The sequence below is a fragment of the Hippopotamus amphibius genome, chromosome 1 (genome assembly GCF_030028045.1).
Source record: "Hippopotamus amphibius kiboko isolate mHipAmp2 chromosome 1, mHipAmp2.hap2, whole genome shotgun sequence".
In the NCBI taxonomy this organism is placed as follows: domain Eukaryota; kingdom Metazoa; phylum Chordata; class Mammalia; order Artiodactyla; family Hippopotamidae; genus Hippopotamus; species Hippopotamus amphibius.
This window is the reverse complement of record NC_080186.1, coordinates 117858825-117883310: the sequence shown is the minus strand read 5'-3', so window position 1 is coordinate 117883310 and position 24486 is coordinate 117858825. Positions and strand designations below refer to the sequence as shown.

Sequence of the window (24486 nt, the reverse complement as noted above, 5' to 3'; positions counted from 1 at the left end):
AGGGGAAGTGAGGAGTCAATTCTGCTCATTCTGGCTGTTTGCGTCCTGTGCACTGTCATAAGCCTGAAGGACCTGTGTGGCCACACAGGTGGCTCTCTTGCAGCTTTGTGTGTGAGCTACAGGAGCAGGGCCTGACTTCCTCTGTAAGCTGGGAACTTGCGCCAGCTCAGCGCCTTCCCCAAGATCTTCAGGGGCAGGGAGCTGGCCAGACCAGGTCTTCTGTTTGGGTTCTCATCCTTACAGGGAGGGCCTTACAGAGGACCCCACCCAAGCTGGACTCCTCCCTACCTACACATTGGAAGGAACATGGCCTTTCCACCCAATGCCCTCCCCACCCAGGCACCAGTGAGTCAGGAAACCTGGCTTTCATTCTGTTCTATCAAGGACAACTTCCCTCCCTGGCTCCCAGAATCTTCCAGTGCTGGCTTTTTCTGACTCCCCTGTAGACATTTAGAACTCTTGGTCTCAAGGCCTATTTATTGTACATATAGTTCAGTGATTCTCACACAGAGATACTGGGGGCAGCCCATTCCTGGTACTGAGATCAGCCATCTGGGCCGGTGGGCTCGCTGTGTCAGGCTTGGGGGAGCGCCAGGTCCTGCTGCAGCCTGACTGGGGTCCTAGCCAGCAGGCCAAGCTCCTGTACACCAGAGGGGCACTGGAGGTGGGGCCTGGGAATAGAGGCCCAGAGATGAGGCAGGTCTGACAGATGGCACAAACTCAAAGCAGGATCACACTTCACCCGTTGTTTGACGCCCATCCTTGGTGAAGCACAGCTGGCCCCAGGAGTCTTGATGGGGGTTGGGCTGGGAGCTACAAAAGAGAATGGGGAGCTGAGAGGCTGGCTCTGCCACAGAAGCTGCAGCCATGCCTCCTGTCTGCCCTACCCTGCCCACCTGAGCGATGCCGGCCATGGTGCCGGCAGGGAGGAGGCAGTCCCCCGCTACCATTAATCCAGCAGCTCCTTGATACACCAGCAGCAGAGGAGGATGTAGGCGACTTCCTTCAGGGTCCGCTGCAGGCCCTCCCACCCTGTGCCCATCTTCATGACGGGCACCCGGAGTCCAGTGTCTCGCAGAACCGCTCCGAGGGAGAAGGGCAGGGCCTGGGCTAGGGGCCGCATCCGGGGCTGCATGTGGGCAGCAGCTCTGAGGAGGGGTGTGGGAGCTGCCTCTAGTGCCTTTTTATCGACATTGTCCCCACCCCCTTCAGGCCTCATGACTGTGGGGACAAAGGCCCCAGGGTCTAGCACAGGGAAGATTCTGGGCCCGAGAATGGGCTGAGTCAGCCCCTGTGCCCAGCGATGGTGGGGTGGGGTTGGTAGGAGGAGGGCCTGGCCACTCCATCTTTCATCCTCCCCAGCCAGGCCAGCTCAGCTGCCCTTCTTCCAGCCTGGGCTTCGAAACCCTGGTGTCCTGCCCGGTTGTCCCTTCCCCCAGGGGTTGGCACTGCTCCCTGCTCCTGCCCTCTGGTGGGCTCCTGCTGAGGCTGGCACTGAAAATCATCAGCGAGAGCTCCTTTCCAGCCTGCTCTCCCCCTCGACCCCCCCGGAGTGAGCACTGAGGGCTCTGAGCTGCCAGGGCCTGGCCCACTTCTGCTTCTCCTGTCTCCTGAGGCGGGAAGCCACAGCCAGAGCAACAGGCACCGGAGAGGCAGTTTATTGACAGGTTAGACCCCAGGACGACCCCCTTCCCTTCCTCCTGGACAGGGCAGGAGTGGGAGGTCACGTGCGGGAGTTCCTCTCCTCGTCTTCGTTCTCAAGCAGGTAGGCTGGACGGTAGGTGGGCTGTCCTCCTGGGCTCAGGCACTTCAGGGCTGGGTTCCGCACTGTGTTCTCCCGGCTCCCCAGCGACGTATAGCTGGGGGTGGGGGTGGGAGTGGGGAGGGCATGGGTGAATGTGGTGGGCTCAGCTCTCCCAGTCCCAGCACCCTCACATCTTCCACACACCCGTCCTCTTCCCCCAACACCCTTACCCTCGGTCATACAGGATACAGTACGGGACAAAGAGTTGACGCAGAAAGTCCCAGATGTCTCTGTAGGTCCAGTCCTGGGAGGTCAGAGTCAGAGAAGAGTCACAAATACTCCCTTCTCCCACACCTACCCCCGGCCACCTGGGAAGGGGCCTATCTGGGGCTCTTGGGCTCCCTTGGCCTCTGAGGGAGGGCCTGCTACCCAATTCTCTAGTATACCTTGCTCTGTGTAGGCTGACCAATAAGAAAGAGAAAGCTTTTATCCTGTCCCTTTCCATTTCTCAACCCACCCTCCACTGGCATGTAAGGTCCAGGAGGACCGGGAGAGGGTATCTATGACTGTGTAAACCTGGGCTGTCCAGTACCACTTCCTGCAGTGATGGAAATGTTCTATATCTGTGCTGTCTAACATGATGGTCGCTTGACAAGTGGTTAGTACAACTAAAGAACTGAATTTTGAATTGTATTTAATTTAAAAATTGAGATACAATTCACATGCCATGACATTCACTCTTCTAAAGTATACGATTCAGTTTTTTTATTTTAGCAGTTCATATTTTGTTTCAATTAATTACAATTTGAGCGTAAATAAATGGCTCACGGCTACCATATCAGACAGCACAGCTCTAAGTCGTTGTTCTGTCCACAGGCCTGCCACTGGATTAGTGCTCGATAAAAATTGGTCAAAAGGCTCAATGAACCAATAGCACAGTCTCCCTTGGATGATGGGGCAGTTTCATCCAAGCCCCAGGGTCTAACCTCCCCCCACCTCAGGAAGCCAGGGTGCAATGACTGATAGGGGACATGAGACTGAAGGCGGTAAGTCTCCTTCTCCAGTACCAGCAGCGGGTTGATGCGCATGAATGGAGGCCAGCCTGGGTCGGTGGGGCTGAAGGGGCGGAGGCTGCAGGAGTAGGGGTCAGTGCGGCGCGTGCCCATCAGCACGGCCTCCAGCTGGGGGTGCTGTGCCCGCAGCTCGCTCAAGGCCTGCTTCATGTCACCCTCAGCCTCTAGCACCTGCAGATTATACCTGAGGAAGAGTGGTGGGAGTCAAGAGTGAGCCCTGCCAAGCCCGTCTTGGAGCCCAAACCTTCAGACCCCTAGTACCTCTTGATAGTGTCCTGTAGAAACTGCTCCAACTCGGGGAACGGGGAGATGCTGCGGATATACAGGATCTGAAGGCGCTCTTGAGCATCAGGGTATTTCCTGGGAAGGGGGCAGAACCCATTGGCTTGCCGGGATGGGCAGGGAAATGCTCTCCAGAGAGCTTGCCCTTTGGTCCCTGGGATGGACACCCTCCCCTTCTCCTGTTTCCTTGTCCTCCCCATCCATCAGAACCCGCTTCCTCTGGGAAGCCCACTCTGATCTCTTACCTCTCAAATCTGGAGTTCACACTCCTGTTTCCAGTATGTAAGCCTTACCTCCCCGACAGGACTGTGACCTCCCTATGGTCGGGGATGGTGGCTTGCACATTCTGACACCAGGCACGTGTCAGATGCTCAATAGATATGGTGGAGGAATGGAACTGAGAGGTCACTATGGCTACCAACCTCCCAAACCCCACCCAGACACTCCCTTTTCTCCCTGCTTCTTAGGATGGGGAACTAGAGAATGAGGCAGATCTGTCTCTGGGGTCTTGCCTCCAGGGCGTGGGCTCACCTTTGCACAGCAGCATGGAAGAGGTGCAGGAGGGCGGTGCAGTCCTTGCCCCCGTTGAATCCCACACAGAGCTGGGTGAGGCGGTACCGAGCCAGGGCGGTCTCAATGGTCTGTAGGGCACCTGCCACCTTTTCCCCCAGAAAAGACCCTGCCAGGCAGGCAGGGAAGAGGGCATCGGATGGAGACATATGGCTCTCCAAGGGCAGTGGGGGCCAAGTTGCCCTTGCTTAAAACCCTTCCATATCTTCCCAGTGTTCCAGATTCCTTCGTCTGCTCACAAGGCCCTGTAGAGTCTGCCCCCGCCCACCATTCCGCCACACCCCATGGCACTCTTCACCTCAGTGTCTTCCCTCTGGGGGTCCTGGGTTCTTTCCATTCTCCCAAACCTCATGCTGCTTCCTTTCAGACCCTCTCTCACTGTTTACTCTTGCCCACCTCCTGGCCTGACCAAATCCTCCTTATGACTCAGCTTACGTCACTTGTCCAGAGAAGCCTTCTCTGACCCCAGATCAAGGCTGATCTGCCTGCTGTGGAGACCCCCTCACCACTGACACCTCATGCACGATTACCTGTTTAACCTCTCCCTCTCCTGTTAAACTCCTTGTCCAGAGCAGGGCATGCCTCTGTCCTGTTGAGCTATACTCCCAGCACCCAGCACAGTGTTGCTGAAAGGAGGTACTCAACTGACATTCATTGGAAGAATGAATGAATCAGCTGTAGCTATCTTCTACCCTCTCCTGAATCTGTGGGAAGCCTCCAACAGCCCCTGCGTTCCTGAGACCGAGGGTGCCGCCAGTGGTCTGGTGCCTGCTACCCCTTCCCCAGGATGCCCCTACCTGACTCAGTGAGTTTGTACACGGCCTCACCGGCCTGCTCCACGGCGTTGGGTACGTAGGGGACCAGCGTCCCCTGGGGCAGACGGGCAGTCAGGTAGGCCAGGCATTCCTCCAGGGGCCCTTCTTCCTCTGAGTCCAGTGTCAGCTTTACCTGATAGTAGTTGCTGCCCCAGTCAGGGTAGGAACCCAGGCCAAGCCTGCGCCCAAAGTGGGCCTGGGCCTCGGCCAGGATGGGGGCGATGGAGGCCTCGTTAGCGGCCACATACAGCTCCCGCAAGTGGAACTGAACAGCTGTGTTTTGGAACAGTCCTTTCAGCCCCTCTAGCACCCGCCGCAGCAGCTCCGGAATTCCCGGGAAGAGGTAGACGTTCCGGACGGAGACGAGCGGGAATCTGAAGGCACAGCCAGTGTGAGGATCTGTGCCGTAATGCAGGTGGGCAGAGGAGGGTACCCGCGACAGCTTCTCCCAGCCCTCTCCTCCAAAGGCTTTGATGGCTGCCTCCAGCTCAGGGTGTGGCTTGAGCTCATCCCCAAAGGCCTGTGCTACTGCCTCAAAGGTCACATCATCATGGGTGGGCCCGATGCCCCCTGCCGTGAGGACATGCGTGAAGCGGCTGGAGAAAGATGTGACCTCAGCTGCGATGGTGGCTACCTCGTCGGGTACGACAGAGACTCGGCACACCTGGACCCCCAGGGAGCGCAGCGTCCGGCACAGAAAGTAGGTGTTGGTGTCCTGAGTGTGTCCCTGGGAGATTGGGGATGGGGAAGATGAGAGTCAGAGCTGAGGGGGGAAGGATCAGACTGCACCTGTCTGATGATGGGGCACTCTGCTCTTTGAGGGGTACCACCTCGGGCTGCCCAGAAGCTCAGATGGGGCACAAAAGTGGGAAAATCCAGGTGAATGGAGTCAGGGGTAACGTGATCCACCTTGGGCCTCCATCTCTGCTTATGGATTCAATTATCAATTGTATGTGGACAACTCGTCTACTTCCTCACCCACCCCAACAGTTTTAGCCTCCTGGTTCCAAGTGCTTACTGGACATCTTCATCCGATCCCTGGCTGTTGTCACTTTGGTCAATGACATCCCAGACACTGTCCACAGCATCAGGCCCTTCATGCTGTCAATTCTACCTCTGAAATGTCTCTCCACTTGCTCTCTCCTCTCTGTCCCCACTGCCACCAAATGGGTCCTTGGCACCTTTTACCTGGACAGTGGCGACAGACCCCTGGCCAGAATCCCAGCCTCCAGCCACAGCGCTCTGCCTTGTGCCTCCTGAACAACTTTCCTAATGTGTCACTGTGATTGCATCATTCTTGGCTCAAAAGCCATTTGTTGTTTCCAACCATACACAGAATAAAGTTCAAATTCATTTGCAGAATGTTTGAGGCCGTGAATCTATGGTGTGTATCCACTCTTCCTTTCCAGCCCCATTTCCTACTTCTCTACAGAGAGTTTAGTGGTTAAGGGTGGCTCTGGAGTAAGTGAGGATCAGGTTGGAAACAAACCTACCACTTACTAGCTGCTCAACCCTGGGCGAGTTTCTCAACCTCTCTGAGCCACAGTCTCATAATCTATTCATTGAGATTGATAATAAAAGTACCCACACTGGACTTCCCTGACAGTCCATTGGTTAAGACTCTGCGCTTCCAGTGCAGGGTGCGTGGGTTCCATCCCTGGTCAGGCAACTAAGATCTCACATACTGGGCGGCAAAAAAAGGGACCCATATCATGGGGTGGCTGTGAGGATTAGTAAAATCACATATGTGATGTAATAAGCACACTGCCAGGCCCTAGTAAGCACCCAACATGACTATTACAAACCTGATGCCCACCATGACCTCTATGAGACTTCCCCGATCACTTAAGAAGTGATTTCCCCCTTCTAGTACTTTCTTTCTATCTCACTTATCTACTCTGTGGAATGCCTTAGATCATTTTCCTAATAGGCTGGATATAACGCTGAAATAATACATGCACCCGTACCTCTTGTACACGATGGACTCCTAGTCATTTCTGTAAAGCCACCCCTCCCCATACCATACTGCTTGGCAAATTGTAGAAACTTTGCTACAAGTTTTTCAACAAAGTAACTGAAAGAATGAGGGTCAGTTTTCCTCCAATATATTGGACTCACTCCAGGACCCTACTGCAGCAAGGGGGCTCCCACCCTGGTTCACCCTCCCTCAACAGAACGTGGAGCACGCTCCGGAGGACAGAACGCTGCCCCTCCCCCTCCTCTATCCCAGACACACCTTGAGGATCTCATCTCCAACAATGATGATGCCCGCCGTCACGCTGCGCCCTGGGGGAGGTTCAGAGGCCCTAGATGCCATGGTCCTGCCTTCTCTGCCCCTCTGCAAGGCCCTCCAGTAGCCACCCAGACCCCCAAATAGGGGTCGCAAGTGCGGGGAGCCCGCCAGGTCTACAGGGCACTGGGAGTCATAGCCTGGGAACAGGAGTTCCGGGGTCGAGGGAACCTGGAGGAGCCAGAAAGGACAATGGGGGAGAGCAGGAGTGCATAGTCTTCCTCATCAGGCCCTTGACAATCGACTCCTTTATCCCTGCCCCTTTAATAAACGTGTTCTAAAACCCTAGCCCATACCTCTTTTAATGTCTTTTGTACTCGGTCCTAGTCTCTTTAAAATGTCCTTCTCTCCCGAATCTACCACTTTAAATGTCTTCTGTCCGCTGAGCTCGGCTCCTCTAGGGTCTGCTCTATCTTGGGCATCTGCACCTTTAAATGACTCTTCTCTTTGGGGCATCTGTCCCTTTAAATGTCTACCTTATCCTGGGCCTTGGCCCCTTTAAGTGCGTTCCCTCCCTCCACCCCCCGACCACAACTCAGCCGCCTTCGTCTGCAGGCTTCCGCACCCTTTCTAGCCCGGAGTGCTGTCTCTTCCCGCCACTCTTCAGACTACTGAGCTCTGCCAGCTTCTCACCTGCCTCTTGCCCCTTCACCGGGTCTTTCCCTCTCTCCTTTCCTCCTGTCCCGGGGCAGCTTCCGTACTCAGTCCCGCCTTAGACTCACACCTACCTATTAATTGGTCATCTTGGCCGTCACTTAGACAACCTTTAAAGGTCCATTGGTGTAGTCGATCACCGCTCGCGAGCTTTAGCCAGAGGGCGGGAGTAGTACTGGGTTGTTATCGGCGACAACCACGTGGTCACCCCTCACCCGGAAACATGGGGGCCGGGCCTTAGCCGGGGGGCGGGGCTTTTCTCTCAGAGCTGCACGCGAGGAGTCGGGTGTGAAAGGAACGGTGGTGGTCCGAGGTGCTGTAACGACTTAGGAGGGCTCCCATCTGATGCTGGAAGAGACGCTTACTCTAACCTCCGTTCTGTGTTCAAATTCTTGTATGCGTATGCTGTTAGTCATTAACCAGGACTCATTCTAAGGGGCCGGGGCTGGTACTGGTGTCAGAGGGATTTGATATTGCAGCAGATGGAAGCTGGAGGGACACCAAAGAAAATTGTCAGCATTGCCTGTGAGGTAGAAAGATCCTAGAGGTGAGCTTTTAGTGTGTGGACTTTCATTTGTCTCTGTTATAAACGATAAAGCTAATTACTTAAACCTCTTTGACATAGTCTTGCCCCTCCTTGTTCCAGATGGTGCTTTAACCATAGCCTCTCCCAGATAATTGGTCTTGTAGGTACAAGTGAGGGCAGCGACTGGGGAATGCCATGTGTCCACTTTGGATTCTCTTATCCAAAGTTCCTCTTACTTCACTTGCCTGTGGTCTAAAAGTACTTCTTAAACCTTAATGCTCTTGCGAATCATCTGGGGGCCTTTTTAATATGCTGATTAAATCTACAGGATTCAGGCGGTTTGGGTGGGGCCTGAGATCTGCATTTAACAAGCTCTTATGTCATGCTGATGCCACTGTTTTCTGGAGTAAAGGTCTAAAATTCATTCATTTGGAGGGCTGCTGAACCACACGTGGCCTCATTTTACTCCTAAAACCCCTCTAAGATAGATATGATGCCCATTTTACAGATGGGCAACAGGCTCAAAGGGCGAAGGGATGCCACACAACCACCACAAAAACACTACAGTGAATGGCAGAGCCAGGTTTCTATACCCTTCTTTCTCAATAAGCCCTGTTTTTTCCAATTAAGAGAGTCTCTGCTCTTGAAAAAAAAGTTGGGGTTTCCTAATGACATAAGCCATATGCTGCATTATCTTTCTTACTAATAATGGTGATATTTGACCCCCCCCCCCCATCAGCTCTGGTCTGATCCTCTACAGTGGGTTCTCAAGCTCAAGTGTTCACCGGAATCACCTAGAGAGCTTGTTAAAATGTCACTAGGTCCAACCCTCAGAGTTTGATTCTGTAGGTCTAGGGTGGAGCCCCAAAATGTGCACTTCTAAGGAGTTTCCAAGTGATGTTGATGCTTCCGGTCCAGGGACCACACTTGAACTACTACTGATCTAGGAACAAATGAATGGAAGACAGGCGAAAAGTGGGAAGATTAATCTCCCTTACTTAGTGCTACTGTTACAAGTAGAGGGTAAGCTATCATTTGGTGAAATGTTTTCTTAAATAGCCACAGTTTACAGCTGTTTTCTCAAAGGTTACTGCTGTAACTGCCTGTGTAAGAATGCTTGAAATGCCCCCATCCGGGCCACACCCCAGACCAATGAAGTCAACTTCTCTGGGAATGACTTAGGCATCAGCACTTTTAAAGCTATCCAGGTGATTCCAATATTCAGCCAAAGTGAGAACCAGTGAAAACACCCCCAAACCAATGTGCGGAGTGAACAGGCCTTAGGCTGGTCAGGACGTGGAGCGCACGAGCAGCCTCTGGCCGACAGCCTCCTCCCTTTACCTTTGTGTGCCCTTCAGAAATCAGGACTATGTTAATGGCAGCATCCCTGACTGTAGAAAACAGGTCATTTGTTTTGAAGAAATGTTGTTGTCCCTTGTCCCTATATAACCTCTTTCTTAGGCCTGTAGTTAGAGTGAAATATTTCAGTAGATGTTTGACAGCAAAGTCTGCTTAAAGTAGATTAAAACCCAGTTACTTGAATGTTGAAATAAACCTCATTATTAACAAAGAGCTGTGCTTCATTAACCCACTGAAGGGCATATAATTACAAGCATGATAGTGAATGCGGTGCTTGCCCTGAGAGAGGGGAAAAACCTTTACGATTAGAATTAGATTATAAAAACTTCCTCTTTAATCAAGGCTCTTAACATGGAACAGATTTCTTGAATAAAATGTAAAGTTTCCAATACATTGAAACGTAAATTACCATACATACAACAACTGGCAGGAAAAAAACAAAACAGCAAGTTTACACAATCCCTGTAGCAGCCATGGTCTTATTCTCAGATGCTTCCTCCATCTGCCAAGTGTGTTCTGCTGGATACAGAGCTCACATTGGTTTTGGGGGGTCACACTTAGCTGAGGCTGCAACCCAAAGAGCACTCATCTGGCTGGGCCGTGGTCCTGTTGGTTCTGCTCAAGAAGCAAAGCAGTCACCAGCACATTCAAACAGTGTATTGAACATCCTTTAAATATCAAAGTGAGAAACAAGAAGGCAACATAATAATGTCATCAGAGAGATGTTAGCAAGTGAGGACAGCTGTGTAAGGCTTGAGGCTGAGAACTGGCTCCCCAGCTTCATTTCTTTGGCTTCTTGGGCAGTGGCCGCCGGAACAGCAAGATGTGAGGTTCTGAAAGAGTGAGTGAAATCTGAGAGACAAGCTCCCATCATCCTATGTACAACCTATAGTGCATCCCACTCCCACTTCCCAGCTATCATCCCACTCAGATCTTTATAACTAAATTAAGATTTAAGCATATGGCCTTAGAAGCAGACCCAGAAGCCTGGCCTGTGTGCCAAGTACAGAATTGCTAATATCAGTTCTCTTGCTATGTTTGTACAGCCCCGGGGTGTCCTTTATTAGTTTTGCCTGGCAGTTTGATGTCTGGTGTCTTATCAAGAAATATACTTTCCTTGGTTTATTTGGAACACCTCCCAAAATTCACTTTCTGATGGAGAATGAAGCAGGGACCATAACCTCTACCAGGGTATATGTGGCCATAAAACAAAACGAAACAAAAAAAAGTATCCTCTGACTGAATTAGAGATTAGAGGAGGTTTGTTTTTTTGTTTGTTTTTTCCCAGTGATAGGTTGTGTCTGAACTTTTCAGATACTTTATTTCTTATTTTTGGTCACCCCTGTCTTTCTAGATGGCTGGTGAGTTAAGAAACCAGTAAATCATCCCCACCTTCCCCCTCTTTCTTTGGGTTATGCAATCTTATTCTTTTATTCCCTCAGTCCTACATGGTTGCTTTCTGCCATTGCACTGACCTGGTTCATGGATCATATAATGGACCCATCCCTGACTCTGCTGAACGCCAAGATTCCTCCATTCAGATTCAGACATCAAATGGGTTTTAGGGACCAGCTTGGCTATGTCCTTGGGCAACATGACATGCCTGTAACAGAAACATGGGAAGGTGGGGAATTTGTATCAGTACTAGATACTGTCTGTCAGACAAGTGCCTGCATATAAAGCCAAGAGAGGCAAGAAAAGAGAAACCAGTTCATAATGGCAGGGAGTTTATATAATCTTATTGTGGGGCAGAGGTGGCTAGAAATAAAGGCCAAGTTACGTAAAGTCTCACAAAAGTGTATTAAAAGTACACATTAATGAATAACACCAGTGAATGAGCAGCTAAATTCCAGGCACTGTTGATGCATTGCCGCTGCCTTCTTGGAGCTTACACTCTTCTAGCTGATTACACTAAAACAATATAATGGGAGCCCCACAACACACGCGCGCGTGCACACACACACACAGTGTTAATAATTACAGGCAGTTGTGAACAGGGTTGTAAGGAAGGAAGAGAAGTAATTTCGTGGAGAGGAAAGGCCTATCGGGGAGTGCTGTGTGGAAGAGCCAGCACAAAGGATGAAATATAAATATCTTATCCTTTAACATCTATCCTCAATTTCATTTTCCTAACGCTGAAGGGATGTGCCATGAGACTTCTTTGGGGAAAACTCCATGCTTGCTTTTTTTAAAAATAATTTTATTTATTTATTGGCTGCATTGGGTCTTCGCTGCCGAGAGCAGGCTTTCTCTAGTTGTGGTGGGGCGGTGGGGGGGTACTCTTTGTTGCAGTGCATGGGCTTCTCATTGCGGTGGCTTCTCTTGTTGTGGAGCATGGGCTCTAGGCACATGGGCTCAGTAGCAGTGGCTTGCGGGCTCTAAAGCTCAGGCTCAGTAGCTGTGGTGCACGGGCTTAGCTGCACAGAGGCATGTGGGATCTTCCTGGACCAGGAATCGAATCTGTCCCCTGCACTGGCAGGCAGATTCTTAACCACTGCGCCTCCACAGGTAAGGCCCTCCATGCTTTCCTAACCAAGGATAAGTCTCCTTTCATGGCAAATAAATTACTACTCTGACTTGAATTGGGGCGACCCAGACTCCATCATGTTCAATGAAAATGTACTGGATGCTCTCTGTGCTAAAAGGATTTTCCCCCCCAAAGAGTCAATTCTAGTCTAAATGTCTGAAAATAGCTTACATCCTAACAAGCTTCCACACCTATTTAGACCAAAAAACCAAACAAACCCTTTTCTTAAACCACATACCACTGCCAAGACTTACATCTTCCAGGGGATGAAACTAGTGATGTCTCCCTAGCCCTAAAAGACATTATAAGCACATAATTTTAGTTAGCCTAGTTCAGACGTAGAGGAAAACAGCTGAGGAAAACAAAGTTAATTGGGTCCAAACAGGGCCAGGGGCCTTTTCCCAAGGATTTGGCATAAAAATAATACAAATAGTGTATTTGTCAGCACACACCTATTTCTCCAGAAGGCCCAGAGCCCAGCACTAGGCTGAAGAAACACAAGAAAACCAAGCTTTCAGTTGTTTTAAGTATTACACTTAACACAGATTACTGGAATGCTAACATTCGTAGAATTCTTTGTCTTCCCTAATTTCCCAATCTAGAATTACGGACTTAGGTTCTATCAAATGCAAACTCTGTAGGGAGTCCTTTCTTCACCATGCTTGGCAAGTCCTACGTGCTCCCACCACAACCTGTACATAGTTCTATCATACCAATTATCACCTTCTTTCTGAAGTCTGTATTTCCACAGAGTTTTAGGTTTGTTGAAAGTAGCGACCATGGCTTGTCCCTGCACTTCAGCAGAACACCTGAAACCTATAAGCACTCCACAACTGTTTCCTAAGTAGATACCCTTCAAATATTCGACGGGAACCTATATTACGTCCACATTGTCTTTTCTCAATGCTCCTGGCCAGTTTTATTCCACTCCGGTTCCACGAAAACTTTCTAAAACAAGCCAGACAACCACGCCCCTTTCCCATGAATTAATAAGCAACACTCAGTTGCTCTCAGAATTCTCCTCACTTCGAAGACGCGAGGAAAATTCGAGCTCCGCCTTTGCCACCTTCCCCCAAGAGGCTGTACGGTGTTGCCGTGATACAAGCAGTCTCAAGAAGGCAAGATCAATTTGCTCAAAGAAGGTGAGCGAATGATCCAGAAACTCGCAAAGCTGAGGGTGGTCAGCACGCTAACACACTAACGACGTCCACCCACGCCTCCTCCCAACGGGAAAGCTTACTTCAAATTCACTACCACCTTAGGGTCTCTTTTACAAGCGCCCCCCTACTCTTCGCGCATGCGCCTTACGCTCTCATAGCGCACATCTAGTCCCGTTGACCTCCCGCGCATGCGCCGACTCTGCAGCTTCAGTCCCCGTTACCAACTCCTCGTGCCCTCACTTGTCAAAGCTCACGACCTTGTTATTGCCCCCGCGGCGACACTAACCGGTACTCGAACTCCTCGTCGTCGTATTTGTCCGAATAGTAAATCTGTTTGTGCGACATGACCGCTCTGCCTGAGGACCGTCAGCCCCGCACCGCCAAACTCCAAACAACTCCCAGCAGCACGCGCTCCCACCCTCTTTGGCCTCGCTTTCAAACACACCGCCTGCGCTTTCTATTGGTCCCTATGGCGGAAGGCGGGACAACCCCACCTTCAAGCCTCCGATTGGCTTAGGTTTGCTTCTCCTCGAGTCCTTATTGGAGTGCACTGCTTACGTTGCTCAAGAACAAGCGTAGGTCAAAAATAGGCCTCTTATTGGCTATCACTATCCCTGAGCGCGTTCTCGCGCTGCCATTGGCTGATTCGGGGAAGTGGGACGGGTGAAGGAGGGACGATGAGGTAGAGGGTCAGGGGTTAGTGAGGCCGGAAGTGAGTGCAATAAAGTTTCTCCAGGGAGGCCGGGCCTGGGGAGAAAGTTGGAGCGGCGACCTAAGGAGGCAGTGGCGTGATCCGGAACCAAATCGGCCCGCGGAGCGGTGCGGAGACTCCATGAAGCCCTGGTGAGTTGGGACTCTATTTTCGCCTTAAGTGACCCACTCCTCCACCCCGGAACCCCTCTCCCGGGACCCTACTTCCGGTCTTCATTTATAAGTCCCGCCCCCTGCGACCCCCTCCCCGGAAGTCCCACCTCCCAACTTCAGGGGGTTCCCCGAACCCCGACTTATTTTATATTTATTGTCCCCGACCCCACCCTGTCGCCCAGCTTTCCTGGAAGTCCCACCCCCAGACATGCTTCCAAGCCCTACTACTAGGAATCCTACGTTAGTCCTTCCAATTCCCCGAGACTCCGCCTCCTCGCGACGACTCTCCGCCAACTCCCGTCTATCGAAAAGCCTATCTCCCAAAAGGGCAGAGCTCTGCCCCTCAAAGAACTATTCGAATTCGTGAAGCCACGCCTCTCTAGGGGTTCCGCCCCTCTACCAGCTCCGCCCCCTTCTTAATCCACGTCTGATTGTCCAGAAGCCTCGCCTCCTGGGAGTCTCTGCTGCACGCGTCCACAGGGGGCCACGCCCCCTCAGGAGCGTTATCCCTGTCGGACCCAGGTCATCGCCTCAGCAGCTTTGTCTTCAATCCCAGAAGCTTCATCTGCTCCCATTTCCTTGTTCTTTTTCTCTTTGGGGCCTTTGGCTCAGTTTTCCGGAGCTCTCATGCTCCACTGGGTAGGATGTCAAAAGTTCACATCTCCGGCTCTGAGGAGTAAGAGATTAGGGGCAGCCCTTTTCCTCTCCCTGACCCCCTTCCAAGGGTGGACCTGCTTCAAGGGGGCTGGACTTGGGGTTTGGCACAAGAGTGGGAGGGAGAGTTGCTCATAGATTCCCAGCCCCACTCTCTGAGTTTCCCTTCCCAGGACCGACTCCACCCCAGAAACAGCTGTTTGTCTCATACCTGTACGTCGGGAGCTGGGTAGGGCCATGCATTTGTTGGTGTGTGACATGTGGGTGTGACAGGAGAGAACGTTTTCTACCACCAGAAAACGGTGGCTTGGAGCGGGTGTGGTAACTGTCCTTTTTGCTGTTTGGTTTTTTTTTTTAAGGGACTCCTCAGGCCCCACCACTTCTCTCGCTCTTCCCCTCCCCCTAGCCGGAGTTCTAGTCTGGGCATTCCTCCTGGTCCCCGCTTGCCCAGCCTTCCCTTCTGGAAACATTCCTGAGGCTTTCGCCATTTCCTGCTCTTTCCGCCGCTCTTGCCTCCTCCTCCCTGCTGGGCTGAGAAGCCACACGCAGCTTCTTCCCCACACCCAGTCACCCGGATTCCCAGTAGCAATCTCCTTTCTTCCTATGTAAATTTAAAGAGCCCTACTTCCTCTTTCTTTTCTAACAATGCCCACACCTGTTGGTCATTCCCTGCCTCTGGGTCCTGCTGGCACCCACAGAATGCCCACCTCTAAAGACGAGGACATCCTGGTGTATGCTTGTGTGTGTTGGGGGTGTGAGGCTTTGGCAGAATACTTTCCTCATTCTCTGCCTGGGTGCTGAGGCCTTAGGAAACGGAGTGATAGAACTAATCCGGAGTGGTGCATGGAGCGGCAAAGCTCTTCTCAGTTGAAGACTAAGGGGAGGTGATAAGCACAGTATCTAACAATATTAAGTGCTAGTGTTTTTTTTTAATATAAATTTATTTATTTATTTATTTTATTGGCTGTGTTGGGTCTTTTTTGCCGTGTGCGGGCTTTCTTTTTGGTTGCGGTGAGTGGGGGCTACTCTTCGTTGGGGTGCGCGGGCTCCTCATTGCTGTGGCTTCTCTCGTTGCGGAGCACGGGCTCTAAGTGTATGGGCTTCAGTAGTTGCGGCACATGGGCTCAGTAGTTGTGGCGCACGGGCTTCGTTGCTCCGCGGCATGTGGGATCTTCCTGGAGCAGGGATCAAACCCGTGTCCCCTGCATTGGCAGACGGATTCTTAACCACTGTGCCACCTAGGAAGCCCTAGTGCTAGTGATTAATGACTATAATCATATGATAATTTGCATCTTTTTATAGTCTGAAGTAAACTTAAGGATAGGTAATTCCGAGGTGAGCCGGGGGAGGGGGTATATGTATCTTTTACTATTACTTTTTTGGGTCACTTTCCAAGCTGTGGGTGGAAGAAATGGGTTTGGGACTGTTCCCTGTGTCCAGCCTCAGCCCTTCTTCTCCTGGTACCCCTTTCTCCTTAGCACCGATTTGGCTTCTGCCCTCTCTGTCCCTTCATGGCCTGTAGTCCCCACTTCTCTTGGAGAACTGTTGCACTCTCCCATCTCCTCCAGCCAGACTCTGCCCCTGGTGTAAGGGACATCGAGCTCTGTGGTGGACACGTGCATCCTCCCCCAGTCACTACTGCAAGAGGAGGGGTATGAGCTTACCTGCAGGTCCAGGGAGCTGACCTTAGTGTCAATGCCCTCGCCGCCCCCACCCCTTCTACCCTTGACAGCTTGCTTCGTTGTGGAAAGGGGGGCAGAAGAGTGCTTGGCATGGGCCGCTGCTCCTTGGCATGGTAGGCACCATGCATGGAGAACAAGCCTCCACCAGCCTGTCCTCTGCTCCAGCTCCTGCCTGGTGGCTCCCTGACGCACCACCCAGGTTGGACTTCATTCCCTTTACTTCACCAGCTTTGCCCTTCCTCTTGGCCCCTCCCTGCATCCACTGAGACCACGTCCTTCCTTTTCCCATTTCTTTAGCTCCCTCCACAGCTGTGATAGCAGAGGTTGCTAATAGCCCAGGCTCCCTGGGGCCACCACCCCTCTGTGTGGTAGTGGTGGGGGTGGGGTGGGGGTGGCCCCGGCTGGAGGATGAGGGAATTTGAGTGTTCCACCAGGCCAGGAAGTCAATTGCTGAGCTCAGGGATCCGCTCCCTTTCTTACCCCCAGCTGCCTCTGTTTCCTCCCTCATGCCCCTGCTGCCCTCCCTCAGCTTCCTGCTCTCTTTGGCCCTCCCGTGTCCGGTTTGGATTGATCCAGACCGCCTCTTATCGCCCTTTTTTCCTTCTCACTCCTCCATCCTTCCCTCCCACGCCCACTTTACTCCTCCCCAGATTACTTGTTGTTTGTACAGGGGGTGGGAAGAGGTGGGGGGGGTGGAGGGGCAGGGGGGTATGGATCTGGGGCAGAGGGCGTGGATCCCTCGGTCCTGCAACAGTTCTGGGTTGGACAGTGTTGGGGGCTCAGCCCCTTAGAGCCTGTGAGTCAGCACTGTCCTCGGGATTGGTCTTTCCCCTTAGCTCCCCGCCCCTGGGGAGGAGCCAGGCAGCCCTAGGTCCAGCCCGTTCCCCGCTCTGCCAGAGAAGAGGCTCCACGCTGGGCGGGGATGGGGCCTGAAACCGTCTGGGTCTGAGCCGGCGGAGCCAGAGCCACTTGTCCCTCTCCCTCCCCAGGACCCTTGAGATCCCTGGGCCATAGAGGTCCAATCAGGCTAAGGGCCTGGGATGCCCCCTGCCTGGCCCCCTTGCCCTGACTGGCAGGGGGGCCAGGCTGGGCAGCAGCCTTCCTCTCACTCCAGCCATGGATCTCCTGCCCCCCAAGCCCAAGTACAACCCGCTTCGGAATGAGTCTCTGTCATCGCTGGAGGAGGGGGCTTCAGGGTCCACCCCGCCGGAGGAGCTGCCTTCCCCATCAGCCTCGTCCATGGGGCCCATGCTGCCACCTCTGCCTGGAGACGATAGTCCCACTACCCTGTGCTCCTTCTTCCCCCGGATGAGCAACCTGAAGCTGGCCAACCCGGCTGGGGGGCGCCCGGGCCCGAAGGGGGAGCCAGGAAGGGCAGCCGAGGACGGGGAGGGGATCATAGGGGCAGCCATGCCGGACTCAGGCCCCCTGCCCCTCCTCCAGGACATGAACAAGCTGAGTGGAGGCGGCGGGCGCAGGACTCGGGTGGAAGGGGGCCAGCTGGGGGGCGAGGAGTGGACCCGCCACGGCAGCTTTGTCAATAAGCCCACGCGGGGCTGGCTGCATCCCAACGACAAAGTCATGGGACCCGGGGTTTCCTACTTGGTTCGGGTGAGTGAACATCCTCCCTCCTACTCCCTCCCAGACCCCTCCAGTTCCTCTGCTCACTGGTCTCTTTTTTTTTCCCTGCTCTTCCCCAGCAACTCCCTTGGTTTTGGTGTCCTGTTTCCTAAACCTTTCTTGCCCCTTCTCTGATTCTGTCACCCCTTCCTTGTGACTCCCCCACCCCCACCCTGCCCTGCTTAGCACAAAGCCCAGCACAAGCCCTCAGTGAGTGTTGGAATGAGTGACTCTTGATTGTCCCTTCCAGTCTCCTCCTCCTTTCTGGAGATGTCACTCCATCCCACCCAATGCCTGTCACTCCCCTCCAAATTCTCTTCCCGCATGCATGAGGTCCCCCTAGCTTGCCCTTCTCTCCTCACCCCTGTTGTCCTGCATGTTGTGGGCTGTATCCATGGGCAGTGGGCAGAACTTCTTCATCTTTACTCCCCTTAGGGATCAAGTAGGGAAAAGTCCTAGGGCCCTTTGTGAAGAGGTGGGGGGAGGTGGCTGACTGTTCTCCTCCCATCCCTCCCTGCAGTACATGGGCTGTGTGGAGGTCCTGCAGTCAATGCGTGCCCTCGACTTCAACACCCGGACTCAGGTCACCAGGTTGGTGGGGAGAGGGGCGGAGTGTGGGGGTCCTGGGATTCGTGAGGGGCAGGGGGAGTGGGTCACTTGGCTGTGGTGCTAGTGAGGGCTTATCTTTGGGTGGTGAAGGGGATTGAGAGAAAGTTAGGGAAGTGAGTCTAAGTCTGAATGAAAAGAGGCAACTCTGACCTGGCTCCTTCTTACTTATCCAGCCTGGGGAGTCGTTGGGGAGGTGGCAGAGGCAGCTGGCAGCTGGAGCTTGAGTGGAAAATGGGGGTAGATGGAAGGTTGCTGCTGCCTTTGGGAAGGGGATGGGACATTTGGTAGCTGGAAGGGGGTGGGGCCAGACCCATTGAGGCCCTAACCCAATCAGCCAGGAAGCGGCCTCTCAGTGTCATCAAATATTAAAGGCCCTTAATTCAATCCACCACGACAAAGAGCCTGGAGTGCCCCTGGAGTCTGGCCTGGCCTTCCCCTCCCCCAGCCCTGTGGCAGCCCCAGCCGAGTGGTAGGCAGGCTGTGGGTCTGAGTGCCCCTCTTTCCCCAGGGAGGCCATCAGTCTGGTGTGTGAGGCTGTGCCGGGTGCTAAGGGGGCAACAAGGAGGAGAAAGGTACCTGGGGTCGATGGGGTGAGGGATGCTGTTGGGATGTGGAGGAGCAGGGGGAAGGCTAGAGTGGGCATGTGGGGAGAAGGCCAGAAGGCAGGAGTGTGGGGGTTTCCTGGTGTGGGGAACCCCCAGCTTCTGAGACCCTTGGGCCCTTCCGCAGCCCTGTAGCCGTCCACTCAGCTCCATCCTGGGGAGGAGTAACTTGAAATTTGCTGGAATGCCAATCACTCTCACCGTCTCCACCAGCAGCCTCAACCTCATGGCCGCAGACTGCAAGCAGGTTGGTGGGGTGGGGCCGGGGGACCACAAACATTGATGGGAGGACTAAGCGAGGACCTGGTTATGAGGACAAGAAACTAGGAGAGAAGACTTGGGAGCAGCAGAATGGTAGGGAAGGAGGAGATTAGGAGGACATGGGTTGAAGAGCCAAGAGGATGAGACTGGGTTCCAGGGTCCTGGGCCAGTGGTGGGGGGCACCCGGTAGGCCCCGAGGCTGCCTGACACGTCATTCCCTTCCTTCTCCGTCCCCTGCCCTAACCCTCAGATCATCGCCAACCACCACATGCAATCCATCTCGTTTGCGTCTGGCGGGGACCCGGTGAGTTGGGGAATGGAACACAGGTGGTGGGAGAAGAGTAAGGGGCTAGGGGTTGGGAGGACACTGGCTAGAGAAGTGAGCCTGCTAGGATTGAGGCGATGTCTGAAAAGGCCTGGGTTTGAGGGGTCAGGAGTGAGATGGGGCTATAAAATTTAGCTAACTGGCCTCTTCTGGTGCTCTCCACCCCAGGACACAGCCGAGTATGTTGCCTATGTTGCCAAAGACCCGGTGAATCAGAGAGGTGAGGTGTGGTGGGCAGCACTGGGTGGGGCTGGTTGTCTGGGAGGCAGGTGAGCAGGACCTGGCGGCTAAGCGGGGGCTCCTGCTGTGGAGGACAGAGGATCAGGGCCCCTGTCTGCGCCTCTTCCCGGCCACGCTGCCCCCGAGCTCCCTGACAGCCTCTGCTGTGCCTCCAGCCTGCCACATCCTGGAGTGTCCCGAAGGGCTTGCTCAGGACGTCATCAGCACCATTGGCCAGGCCTTCGAGCTGCGCTTCAAACAATACCTCAGGAACCCGCCCAAGCTGGTCACCCCCCATGATAGGTGAGCAGGCAGGGGAGTGGGGGCGGCCAGCTCTTGGGCCCCAGACCGGAATTGGAAAAGTAGGTCTGCTCTTCCCACAGTTGAGCTCGGAGAGGTGTGGGGAAGGAAATAACCTGTGCACCCCTGCTTCCCACTTCCTGCTATTCTTAAGTTTCCGGTGGCCGTCAGGAAGGTCTTGGGAGGCCCTGCCCGCTGCAGGGCCAACTCTTCCTGTCGTGTGCCCGTGGGGGAGCTGTGCAGGCCGGGACGTCCACGCTGCTGCTCTTTCCTGCCTAGATGAGCTTTTCTTTCCCCTGCCATCTCATTTCTGGTGTGTCCTCTTGTGCGTTTCTCCATATTCAGTTTAGTTCTTCACTTCTTTGCCCCTAGAAGCCGTCAAGACTTTGGGTGAGGGAGAATGGCTGTTTCCTGAGATCCTGACCGTCCCCCCACAGACCAGTAGTAATTGAGTATGTAGAGGAGGTTAGAATGTTCTGGAGCTCCCCACTGCCTGGGACTTACTGCTTCCCCTCCCTCTTGGGAGACAGCGTAACAATCAAGGGCATGACTTTAAGGGCAAAGCTGAATTCGCATCTCAGCTCCACCACCTTTTAGCTGTGAGACCCACATCTTTTCCCTCCTGACCCTCGTTTTCCTCCTCTGTGAAATGGGAGGAGGAAATTGTACCCGCCTTGTAGGGTTGCCTGTATGAGATGACTGTGTGTGTGAAACACCCAGCCTCAGGCCTACCCCTCGGAGCGTCCAGTCCGTGCCCGCTCTTCAGTTCTCCTTCCGTCCTCCTACCCTTGCTCTTCACTCCCTCCTGTCCCTCCCAGGATGGCAGGCTTTGATGGCTCAGCTTGGGATGAGGAGGAGGAAGAGCCACCTGACCATCAGTACTATAATGACTTCCCTGGGAAGGAGCCCCCTCTTGGGGGGGTGGTGGACATGAGGCTTCGGGAAGGAGCCCCCCCGGGGGCTGCTCAACCCACTCCACCCAGTGCCCAGACCCCCAGCCACCTGGGAGCCACGCTGGTAAGTTGCTTGGATGGAGGTGGGCTGGGCCCAGGATGGGAGCGGCTGGTTAGGGCCTCTGGTCTCACCCTGTGTTTGTCCTTCAGCCTGTGGGGCAGCCTGTTGGAGGAGACCCAGAAGCCCGCAAACACATGCTGCCCCCGGCACCCGGCCCAGGTAGAAAGGGAGCTGAGAGGGGCAGAGCAGGGTGTGCAGGGCAAGGCGGGGGTCACTGTAAAGCCTCCCTTTCCTCAGCAGGCAGAGAGCTCTTTGATGATCCTTCCTATGTCAACGTCCAGAACCTAGACAAGGCCCGGCAAGCCGGCGGTGGGGCCGGGCCCCCCAACCCTGCCGTCAATGGCAGCGCATCCCGAGACCTCTTTGACATGAGTGAGTGTGCGCCTCTCCTCTCTGCATCCACATCTTTCCACTCGGCTTCTCCTCTTCTTTCTTCCTGCCCCCCCGCCCTCCCCTGCCGAAGGTCTGGGTCTTGCGCGTGTGTTGTGCCAGCTGCCTCTTCTAGCCCTCTCCCTGTGCCCCCAGAGCCCTTTGAAGATGCCCTGCGGGTGCCTGCACCTCCCCAGTCGGTGGCCATGGCTGAGCAGCTCCGAGGGGAGCCCTGGTTCCACGGGAAGCTGAGCCGGCGGGAGGCCGAGGCCCTGCTGCAGCTCAACGGGGACTTCCTGGTTCGGGAAAGCACGACCACGCCTGGCCAGTACGTGCTCACCGGCCTGCAGAGTGGGCAGCCCAAGCACCTTCTGTTGGTGGACCCTGAGGGTGTGGTGAGTGTGGCAGGGGTATGGGTGGGCCTGGCAGGAAGGAAGGTGCGGTACCCTCCCGTGCAGCCCTGTTCCTGCCTCACTGCTTCCTAGACTTTGCCCCCTGGGCACCTCTCTCTGAGCCTCCCCTGCTCTCAAGGTGCCTGGCATCCCCCCGTCTAATGGCTTAGGGTTCCTTCTCACATCCCTGAACCTGAGCTGTTTTCACTTCAGTTCTGGCCAGTCCCCAAGCGTTATGCCCACGAGAGCTGGAAGGTGCTCATGTCACCTGAGTCCTTCTTTTGACAAATGAGAAAACCATCCTTGAGAGTTTGTGATGCTCAGTGTCAGATGGTTAGAGGCTAAGCACCCCAAACCTTCTCTCACAAGAGGAGCCAAGGGCCTCCCTAGCTTCTCTAGACTCAGGGCTCAGACCAGTGCCTTGGCTCCTGTCTGCACGGTCCCTCTGCCCCTCATAACTTTGGTCTCTTTTCTACAGCAATCTCAGTCTCCTTTGTGGGCCTTTTTTGTGCTGTGTATCCTTTTCTGAGACATACTGCCTTCCTCCAGGTCAGGCGAGGAGTAGCTATCCCTCAGCTTCATGATTTCTGGGCTGATGTCACCTCTGCCTTTCCCCAGTTCACTGGCCTGCCCATTCCCAGGGCTATCTCCAGCTTCTTTTTCTAGAGAAGCCTCAATGATCAGGACTGATGGCCCTCCCACACCTCGCATCTTTTTCTCCTGCATCAACCCTCCTGAATATTCCAGCTTCCTCAGCTTTGGGGACTGAGGTCTTATTTGACTCTTCATCTGAATTGACCTTCTCCCTTCCCACTTCCCAGGTTCGGACAAAGGATCACCGCTTTGAGAGTGTCAGTCACCTCATCAGCTACCACATGGACAATCACTTGCCCATCATCTCTGCGGGCAGCGAACTGTGTCTCCAGCAACCTGTGGAGCGGAAACTGTGATCTGTCCCAGTGCTCTCTCCCAGAAGATGCCCTGTGACCCCTTCCACTCTATTCTCTGACTCTCAGGACCTCACTTGGGAGTGTTCTGTGGGCTTGGCCTTGTGTAGGGCTGGGAGTAGTGTGGACACTGGGTTCAGCATCCAGCTGAGTGAGAGGGTTTGAGTCAGGAGCCAGGGGTAGAGTCCTGCTTCTCCCCAAACCTCACCAAAGTATTAATGTACAGAGTGGCCCCCTTCCCTGGGCCTTTCCTGTGCCAACTTGATGCCCCCTTCCCCAAGGTGGGTGCTGGAGGCCTGGGCAGTGTGCCTCCTTGTAATGGAAGATGTCCTGTGGTGATAGGCCCAGTGGAGCAATCACCCTTCCAGGGAAGGGGGAGTGAATCACGCCTTTAGTCTACCCCTGGGCTCAGGGTACCCCAGACCCCTTTCAACAACCCTCCCTCCCAGTGTTTAAACTTTGTGCCTTTGACCATCTCTTAGGTCTGACGATATTTTATGCAAAGAGTTCTTGGGTCCCTGAAGTCAAAGATGGGGGTGCTGACACCTTCTTGGCTTCTAGGACCCCGTCCTCTCCTTGCTTAGCACCCCCTCCAGTTTAGGTCGGGCGCACAGAGGCAGGAGTGGCAGCTGTCCCCTCTCCCCGGGGATGTGCAACCCTGAGAGACTGCCTCAGAGCCCCCCTCCCAGCCAGTGGGGAGATGGACCCCTCCCTTGCTCAGTGCCTCCTGGCTGGGCCCCTCACCCCTGGGGGTCTGTATATACATTTCGAAAGCCCACTCCTCCCATGTTGCATGCATGTTATACTCTACAGCCAAAGTACAGCCCGTCCTCCTGTAGCCTCTGTCGTGCCTCCCGCTGCTGGGGTGGTGGGGGATGACTGAACTGTCATCCTGGGTGGATTCTGTGGAGGTGGGAACAGGGGCATTGAGGCTCTAAAGCAGTAGACAATCCCCAGATACCATCGGTAGATTTATTTTTTATTTTATATGCGTATATTTTAGGGCTGTAGATTTACTTTACTGATTTGTTTTCCATAGCTTATTCCTGAGCACAAAATGATAATAATCGATTACATTTATACATCACCTCTTTGACTCTTCAAAGCCCTTTTACAACTATTGGCATTTTCCTTACCCCAGCCTGTGAGGCAGTTGAGATCGGTAGCATTATCTTTTCTACTAGAGACCTGAGGCCGAGAGAAGTGTGAGCTAGGAGTAGAGAAACTTGGCCCTCCCACCGCGACGCCGCGAGGTAGAAGTCTGGCTGAATGAGTGTTAGTTTCACACGGGGCGGGTGGGAAGGGGGGGGGGCACTTAAAACCTGCAGTTATTGCATCCCTTCTCCAGGCCGGGTCCTGCCGCAACGACAGAGGAGCCGGCCCTGCTCTGTCATTAGGCCTTGTGGATCAGGGAGCGCGGACTGTCTAAATCCTCGCCTCCCCTTTTTTCCTTTTTTCTTTTCGTTTGGATGTTTTCACGGGTCTCACTTATACCAAAGGGAAAGAATCTTCATTAAAGTCCGTATTTCTTCTACCTCGGCCTCTTGGTCCCTATCGCTGCCTGTTTTTGGCTGCGGGCCCCCCGCGGCGGGAGGGGAGGCGGGAGAGGCCGAGGCCGTCCTCGGGGC

At 53.9% G+C, this 24486-nt stretch overlaps 4 protein-coding genes across 15 annotated transcripts; 1 reads left to right on the top strand and 3 right to left on the bottom strand.

The window, feature by feature from the left end:
- Window positions 1-455: 455 nt before the first annotated feature.
- On the bottom strand, window positions 456-1512 carry LENEP (lens epithelial protein). The gene is made up of 2 exons (XM_057725483.1): window positions 897-1512; window positions 456-813 (listed from the first exon to the last, which is right to left on the bottom strand). Exon 1 carries the CDS (start codon window positions 1217-1219, stop codon window positions 950-952), a length of 270 nt encoding a protein of 89 aa, XP_057581466.1. The 5' UTR covers window positions 1220-1512; the 3' UTR covers window positions 456-813; window positions 897-949.
- A 134-nt stretch (window positions 1513-1646) lies between these two features.
- Window positions 1647-7596, bottom strand: FLAD1 (flavin adenine dinucleotide synthetase 1). 8 transcript variants are annotated; one of them, XM_057725421.1, is made up of 8 exons: window positions 7503-7596; window positions 6721-6945; window positions 4467-5211; window positions 3631-3778; window positions 3079-3177; window positions 2812-3001; window positions 1975-2048; window positions 1647-1859 (listed from the first exon to the last, which is right to left on the bottom strand). In XM_057725421.1, the coding sequence occupies exons 2-8, from the start codon at window positions 6799-6801 to the stop codon at window positions 1724-1726; spliced, it is 1473 nt and encodes a 490-aa protein (XP_057581404.1). In that variant the 5' UTR covers window positions 6802-6945; window positions 7503-7596; the 3' UTR covers window positions 1647-1723. The 8 variants fall into 8 exon arrangements, 7 of the variants coding, with proteins under 7 accessions (XP_057581404.1, XP_057581405.1, XP_057581407.1 ...); XM_057725422.1 differs by lacking the exon at window positions 7503-7596 and adding an exon at window positions 7408-7459; XM_057725424.1 differs by lacking the exon at window positions 7503-7596 and adding an exon at window positions 7340-7411.
- A 2028-nt stretch (window positions 7597-9624) lies between these two features.
- On the bottom strand, window positions 9625-13622 carry CKS1B (CDC28 protein kinase regulatory subunit 1B). Its single transcript, XM_057725406.1, has 3 exons — window positions 13287-13622; window positions 10789-10916; window positions 9625-10146 (listed from the first exon to the last, which is right to left on the bottom strand). The coding sequence occupies exons 1-3, from the start codon at window positions 13343-13345 to the stop codon at window positions 10094-10096; spliced, it is 240 nt and encodes a 79-aa protein (XP_057581389.1). The 5' UTR covers window positions 13346-13622; the 3' UTR covers window positions 9625-10093.
- Window positions 13623-13695: 73 nt separating this feature from the next.
- On the top strand, window positions 13696-24399 carry SHC1 (SHC adaptor protein 1). 5 transcript variants are annotated; one of them, XM_057725404.1, is made up of 14 exons: window positions 13696-13843; window positions 16251-16399; window positions 17644-17811; window positions 18341-18411; window positions 18938-19001; window positions 19159-19278; window positions 19543-19596; window positions 19786-19837; window positions 20013-20139; window positions 20955-21153; window positions 21240-21309; window positions 21388-21522; window positions 21676-21914; window positions 22733-24399. In XM_057725404.1, the coding sequence occupies exons 3-14, from the start codon at window positions 17647-17649 to the stop codon at window positions 22859-22861; spliced, it is 1425 nt and encodes a 474-aa protein (XP_057581387.1). In that variant the 5' UTR covers window positions 13696-13843; window positions 16251-16399; window positions 17644-17646; the 3' UTR covers window positions 22862-24399. The 5 variants fall into 5 exon arrangements, with proteins under 5 accessions (XP_057581387.1, XP_057581388.1, XP_057581385.1 ...); XM_057725405.1 differs by lacking the exon at window positions 16251-16399 and having other exon boundaries at window positions 21391-21522; XM_057725402.1 differs by lacking the exon at window positions 16251-16399.
- The last annotated feature ends 87 nt before the right edge of the window (window positions 24400-24486 follow it).

Excerpts from the sequence above, each read along its gene's own strand:
- LENEP (XM_057725483.1), bottom strand. The coding sequence starts at position 1,219 with ATGAGGCCTGAAGGGGGTGGGGACAATGTCGATAAAAAGGCACTAGAG.
- FLAD1 (XM_057725419.1), bottom strand. The coding sequence starts at position 7,230 with ATGCCCCAAAGAGAAGAGTCATTTAAAGGTGCAGATGCCCAAGATAGA. Across the intron at positions 5,212-6,720 it reads TTGGAGATGAGATCCTCAAG|GGACACACTCAGGACACCAA; the intron begins GTGTGTCTGGGA and ends CCAATCTCCCAG. Across the intron at positions 3,002-3,078 it reads CTACAGGACACTATCAAGAG|GTATAATCTGCAGGTGCTAG; the intron begins GTACTAGGGGTC and ends ACTCTTCCTCAG.
- CKS1B (XM_057725406.1), bottom strand. The coding sequence starts at position 13,345 with ATGTCGCACAAACAGATTTACTATTCGGACAAATACGACGACGAGGAG. Across the intron at positions 10,917-13,286 it reads GACGAGGAGTTCGAGTACCG|GCATGTCATGTTGCCCAAGG; the intron begins GTTAGTGTCGCC and ends TTTCTGTTACAG. Across the intron at positions 10,147-10,788 it reads TTATATGATCCATGAACCAG|AACCTCACATCTTGCTGTTC; the intron begins GTCAGTGCAATG and ends TCACTCTTTCAG.
- SHC1 (XM_057725400.1), top strand. The coding sequence starts at position 17,317 with ATGGATCTCCTGCCCCCCAAGCCCAAGTACAACCCGCTTCGGAATGAG. Across the intron at positions 18,412-18,937 it reads ACCCGGACTCAGGTCACCAG|GGAGGCCATCAGTCTGGTGT; the intron begins GTTGGTGGGGAG and ends CTCTTTCCCCAG. Across the intron at positions 19,838-20,012 it reads AGACCCGGTGAATCAGAGAG|CCTGCCACATCCTGGAGTGT; the intron begins GTGAGGTGTGGT and ends CTGTGCCTCCAG.